Raw genomic sequence first — 6,856 nt, 5'->3', positions numbered from 1 at the left:
GTGGATCTCTAACATGTGACCCACTAATTGGGTCTCACGAGAAAGAGCACGTTGAAATATCCCACATCGACCATTTCTCTAAGAAAAGAAAAGTTTAAATATCCTAACTCCATGCCAACTAATACCGATGTCTATTGTGATAAAACCTCACACCTGACGGATTGTGCAGGTGGTAATTAAAAAGTTAGAGACAATATCGGTATTGTTGAAAGTGGGTTTTTAGTTGTTAAAAACCCCACTCATTCAAGGGTCAACAATCTCTCATGGGAAACTTTACCCCCTTCCTCACCTCACTGGTTATGATGCTGTATCGGGATGGGCTTCCATCTCCCACGCCATCTTTTAGTTGAGATTTGATGGTGGTTTCACTATCTGTCTCTTCCTCTTTTGTTTCACCTGAGTGGTGTTTGGTAGTGTTTGCATAATGGTTTAGGACGTTTGTTGTTGTCTAGTTCGTATCGACTGCACCCTTCTTCTTCTTTTTTTTCTTTTTTGTTTTTCTAGGTTTAGCTTTTGGGCTATCTTGGCCTATATTTGTATTTGCTACCCCTCTTCGGGTTTCCAAATTAAGTTTTCATTCAACAAAAAAAATAACAATCATTACTAAGTACTGGTTTGGTATTGAAGTGTTTTTATAAAAAATAAGTGGGTATAAAAAAAAAAGCTGAGCTCAAAAAGGTGTTTGGTAAACACTTAAAAACAACTTATTTTCACAGTTTTGGGTGAAAAAAGCTGAAAACGTGAAGCAGCATAAATGTTGGATTATATGTTGAATGTTGGATTATGATTTCTTGTTAAACGTTGGATTATATGTTTAAGATAAAGTTTATAAATATTTTTCTTTTAAAAATAAAGTATATTTAGTAATTCACCTTTATTTGTTAAGAAAATTAAATTAATGGCACATCTAGTATTATACCTTTTTTGGTCATTTCACATAGTCACAATTGTTTTCCATATAAGTTTACCAAACATATAATACTATTTTTTTTCTTTCTTTCCAAAAGCACTTTTACAAACAAATTTATCAAACATTCTGCTGCTTTATTTCACAGCACAGTATTCTCACAACACAGCAAAAATAGTTTTTTTTTTTTTTTCAGAGCACAGCTATACCAAACCAACCCTAAGTTGGATTAAAATATTTGCCACGAGATATGGGTGCATGGTGGTTAGCACACAACACCCTGGTCACTGGTTGGGAGCATCATATATTATGCAATTAAATTTGTATCATTCATTATCATTGGACCAAAACAAAGCCTTCAATTTTTGTAATATTCGAGCCAAATAGAAAGGACTCTTCTTAACCAACTTTCACTGTACATTCATCAGCCGAGTTATGTAAGCAAAACTTTATATTTATAAATATCACAAGCTTCTGAATTAAAGTAACATTTTTATGCTCAAAGCTTCAAGCTTGTTGATCTACCTTTACAGAGAAAATTATCGGTGGAGGATATTTGAAACTGGCTTGATATTCTCTCAAACCTGTCAGATAGAAAAAAGCTATGGTATCCTCTCAATGTTCTTGAAAGCCTAACTTCGGCAGTGAATATTGCATTCACAGGTCTGTGATCAGACAATTTTGATTCACCTCTATTGTATACATGTTGCTTCAATCCTTCTCCGCGCCAAATTATCCGATCACACCTAAAAACCCAGAAATAAAAAACAATTAGTATAATATCACGTGTCGGTATGTATGTTGCAGATTACATGTAATAATTAAGTGAAAGTTACCATGCAGGAGCACGCTTCTTTTCAACTTTCTTTCCCGGAGAACACCCATAGTATACATCAGAATTTGGACAATATTTGTAAGTGGGAGCAAATTCAACAGCTCCTTCGTTCCAACCTTCGAGTACTTGTCCCTCTTTGAGCTCCATCATCAGCTAATCCAAATGAAAATTGATGTCAAATTTTGAGTGAAAGAAATTAAATTCATGTTTAAATAAATATAATGGGTACACTAACGATTAAGTGGTCTACCTGATCATGTTTTAGTAAGGTATTCCATTCTCTCATTTCCACCAACGAACGCGTTGTTGCTTCCGGAAGGGAAATTCTATAATTCAAATCTCCGAGGAAAATTACTCGACTGCAATATTTTTGAACCAAGCAATTAGTGGCCGCTAGCTGTTGAGGTTTTTAATTTAGAGTAGTACTTCAAAACATATTATATATTTATGTAATTAATTAGCTTGGTGTCTAGGGTTTATATGATATTAACTTTTGATTATATATATATATATATATGTAACATATATATGAACAAGACAAGTAGAGAAGTCAAGCTTTCCATGTGGTTATATAACATAATGAGTGCAACATGGCCATATCAAATTTGATTAACAACTACTTAATTAATTATAATTAATATTATATAGAACAAGACAAGTAGTTATAAAGATCAACAACACTACAGGTTAGGCGGCTCCATTAATTAGTTACTTGTCACGACAAATTCGAAGAAGAAAAAATAAACAATCATGGTGCTTAAGCCTTAAATATGTATATTGTAGTTGTACAATTGTCTTATTTCATGTTACATAGTGAAAAATAGATTGATTAATGAGATAAATTGTATGTTATGTATAAAAAACTAATTAATGCAATGGTTTGGACGGTTTCAAAGTTTAGTTAACATACTCATAATCTAGGATCTTTCGGGGCAAATCAAGCAAAGGGCCTCTAGGAAAACTTGTTCTTGACAATATATCGGAAATGTTAGAATTTCTCAGTTTCTCATCTCCTTCTCTACTCCCTGAAGCTAGATGAGTGCTCACAAAGCAAAAGCTTGTTTCATGTAACCGAAACCTAACAGAAACCGAACCCTGCATGCACATCATCATTTTGAAAGAGGAAAATTAATTAAGATTAAAAAAAATGTAATGTTTCTTTTGATATTATTATAGTTTTTAGATCATATATAATCTTGGACTCTAAAATATCGATCATGAGGCTACAATATTACAAAGTACCGATATTCTGCCACTTAAAATCTTTAAATTCAATCCCTAAGTATTGTAACATAAGTACGTGATAATAAGTACCACGTACCTTATTTCCTAGGCATCCCATGATCCCACAACCAACACAGGAGACACTTGGATTCCGAATAAATGGACACAGATTACTTCGAATCCAAACTGATACTAGAATCCCCACCATTTGCTTGCTTATAATACAGTAGAAGTGTGGATCTTTAATATTGTTGTGTCTATTCTTGTTTAAAGCTTCTCTGATCAAGGAATTCCATTTCATGCAGATCTTACTATTCTCCGATCCTAGAACATTGGAAGCTTTCAGAGGAACGATTTCTTGAAACCTGAACATCATGGAAATTTACTTGGACCATGAGTAATTAAAACAACTTTGAGTTATAGTTTTTCTAAATTATTATGAAATTATGTAAGTACCCAAAAACATAGATGTCACAGGACGTGTCAATCAAATCCTCCATATTCATATCTTCTTGTGGTTCCACCCCACCAACATTCCACGTACTAACAAAAACCCTAGATGAAGAGAAAACCACACGTATGAGATGTATGAAAATACATTTTATTAAAAAGACACGTACCAATTGAAGTACTAATCATGGTGGACCAGGGAAAACTATATCGAGATCGAGTTGGTAAATACATACTTGTACTTGTGTGTGCTAGTGTCCTTCTGCTGATTGAAGACGGTGGACGTAGGGTTTGAAGACGGTTGATCATCACTTGGTGTTTCCAGCACTAATCCTTCCGAGACATCGTTGCTTGGAAAATCTGCTACAAAGTTGTTGCTTCCCATTTGCTTTCTCAGAATCTTGTTTGCCACTAATCTAGGCCACATCACCTAATTAAGGGAAACATAACATATATTAATATTGTTGTAAGCATGTTTATCCATGTATATTTGTTTATATTCTGTATGTATAGATGTATATATGGATGAGGAAAAATATCAACGGGATGCCTAAGAGAAGAAGGTGCTCACTCCTCCTTGCTTTCTAGCCATGGACAGAGGGAAAGAGGCGAAGAGTTTAAGTATTTGATGCTAGAGAGGGAAGGAGAAAAGGTCGGATAGAGAATGCCAAAACAGATAAAAAGAAATGGCAGAGAGATAATCATGCATGCTGTGAGATCACTGCAAGTTGGGGTTGTTTGGAGGATCAGTTGCTACTAACTATAGCGACGTGGATGGTTTCAAGGATAGAGAATGCAGCAATCGTTAAAAAGAAGTGGCTGCATTGCTTGTCTACCAATATATATATTCTTTGAGAGAGAGAGAGAGAGAGAGAGAGAGAGAGAGAGAGAGAGAGAGTACAGAGAAAACATGGGTCTCTGCACGCATGAATTTTATCTGTTTTCTTAAGGCAAAACATGAAGGATATGTTTTTACAGAGTTGTTTAAGCAAGGGTGCATGCAAGTGGGCGTGGTCCATATCACCATTATGGAAAACAGACGATCAGCAACACTAAAAGAAACCCTTTTTTTTTTCTTCTAACGTGTCAACCACTTACTGGCTATCAAAATGTCCTCATCTGGACATATACTTCTCATTTAAGCTGGATCATCGCTTCTATATATGTTGCTGCTGATTCACAGCTAGCTGGTATTTGACATCCTCTAAACTAAAGCTCTCGTAATATATAACATGGAATTTATAAAGTTCGATTACTTTTTACTAAGAACGAATTCTCCATGTCAACTTTGCCCCGGTTTTTAGAATAATATTCTTTATCTCGTCCAATTATAAATCTCTCTGGCATACATATGTCAACATACTAATGTATTTGGTGAAGTAGCTAACTGACCCAGTCGAATGTAATGATCTCCGAGTTTGGTTTGTGTTGGAAAATAAGAATGCGTTTTTGTTTTCTAAGTGAACGAGCAATTTAATTTGTTTTTATTCTCTTTTTTTTTTTTTTTTGTCAAATAATTTGTTATTGTGTTAGGGTATTTTATATATTAAGGTTTTCCAGAGATATAATTAAGAAGTATGTCTCCTTTTCTATTTTCTACTAAGGTTAGATTGCTTTCCTATTAGTTTCAGGTTTTCTAGAGATATAAGGAGTATGTCTCCTTTCCTCTTAGTTTCAGAATTAGGTCTTTATAAATACACCTTTAACTTAGTATAAAAATTAATACGTTATAAGATATAGCATTTTAGTTATGTAGTCGTTTTGACAATAAATATACCTTTGTTGTAGTCAATAAATTTAGAATCAGAGTTTGTAATTCTTTTCTAGCCCTTCGTTTTGTTAACAGTTTGGCCTAGCTAGTAGTTTTGGCGAGCAAGGCAGCTTTTCTTGTGGCTGCGGGTAAAAACCTAATTGGATTCAATTATAATTTGTGAAGATATGTTATTTAATTTGCAAGAAGTCATATACATACTTTTCATTTGCAACTAAAAAAAGATGGCTTCTAATCCCCCTCCAAAAAAAAAAAAAATCAATCAAATTAATGTTTCATATGAAAATGGATATATATATTTTTGTTTCACATATAGACACTAAGAAGACACATCCAAAAAAAGTACTGTTGACTCTCTCATTGATAACACAAATATGTTTCCAAAAAGCTGATTTAAAGGTATATGATCTGATATATTCGGCTAGCTGGAATATCATACCAGGGATGGCTCAGCCCCAGAGCATGCAATATGCAAGTCGTTGGTAGACTAGTAAGTCCAGTTTTTCCAGAGCCGCCGGCAGAAAATCACAAGTTGGTGTATGAACAAATTAAATGGCTTTAAAATTAATGGTACGTGATCATCGACTAGTATCTTAACCTAACATTGAAAGGCGCCTTCCAATTTTTAAGTATTTATTTTCGTAGTGTATAGTATACTTTCCAGCGATCACACTGCAACTTGTTTACAAAGATTCCAACTTAATTCATCCTGAAAAATCAGCCATTTTAACACCTCCAATCAAATAGAAAAATTTGTATATTTTAACACCACTAATTATATATACTCGTTAAAGTTAAACTATCGTTCTCAAATAATATTAATTATTTTATAATTTACACACCATACGAATTGGAGGGATTTGATAGGCACTAATGACAGCCACAGAAAGCAAACCACCAATCCAATTTCTTATTTGGATGGCGAGCTAAATGTTTCCAATAAAAATGTCATATTTTTATCATATTAAAAAGGACACAATATTTTAGTCTGTGTTATTTCTGAATGTTTTTGTCTGTGTTCTTGTAGCTCCGCGACTTTGTATTTAGTTAATATGATCTCCTAATGATAGATATTAATTATTAGCTATGCGCTCATAATTGTTATATATAATATACTATTTGATGGTGAGATATTTGGCAATTGGGGCACAACAAGCTAGTCACGATCGGCCCGATTCAAGTTAATTTTATGTGATGCGTGCTTAGCTAAGCAACTTCATCTGATCAGCTTGAAATTAGTAAATTACATGCATCTCACAGGTACAATAACACGTCTTAGGGTTTTCAATCCAAAATTCCTTGAAAACTTTCTATTTCTGTTTATTTTAATGTTTAGTTTTTAAGCCTAGTTTGTTAATAATGAGTTCATTTTTGCTCGCCACCATTTAGTGTGATGTGTGCTCGCCACCTTATTTGTCACCGTTAGATAAGTATGAATTTTAAGATTTGTGCCCATCCACTACACAAATATCGAAATTCAAGCTCGTCTAACGATAATAAATAGGGTGGTGAGTATACACCACACTAAAAGATGATGAGCAAAAAGGGTATTGTTTTCTTGCTCAGTTGGGTGAAGTTAGTTTTCTATATGTATGATACTTTATAACTCTATAGAATAACAAGCTAGTCATGTTGTAATCTTACGATTTATAGCCATTTCATTATTCTT

At 33.8% G+C, this 6,856-nt stretch overlaps 1 protein-coding gene across 1 annotated transcript; it reads right to left on the bottom strand.

Moving 5' to 3' along the window:
* Positions 1–1,406: 1,406 nt before the first annotated feature.
* Positions 1,407–4,008, bottom strand: LOC125477583 (type IV inositol polyphosphate 5-phosphatase 9-like). Its single transcript, XM_048584856.1, has 8 exons — positions 3,988–4,008; positions 3,653–3,846; positions 3,423–3,521; positions 3,064–3,331; positions 2,653–2,837; positions 1,993–2,101; positions 1,744–1,895; positions 1,407–1,653 (listed from the first exon to the last, which is right to left on the bottom strand). Exons 1-8 carry the CDS (start codon positions 4,006–4,008, stop codon positions 1,407–1,409), a joined length of 1,275 nt encoding a protein of 424 aa, XP_048440813.1.
* Positions 4,009–6,856: the final 2,848 nt, after the last annotated feature.

This window comes from the organism of the source record quoted next, unplaced genomic scaffold (genome assembly GCF_019419815.1).
Source record: "Pyrus x bretschneideri cultivar Hongxiangsu unplaced genomic scaffold, Pyrus_bretschneideri_v1 Contig22, whole genome shotgun sequence".
In the NCBI taxonomy this organism is placed as follows: domain Eukaryota; kingdom Viridiplantae; phylum Streptophyta; class Magnoliopsida; order Rosales; family Rosaceae; genus Pyrus; species Pyrus x bretschneideri.
The sequence above is the reverse complement of the archived record's forward strand: the minus strand, read 5'-3'. Positions and strand labels throughout refer to the sequence as shown.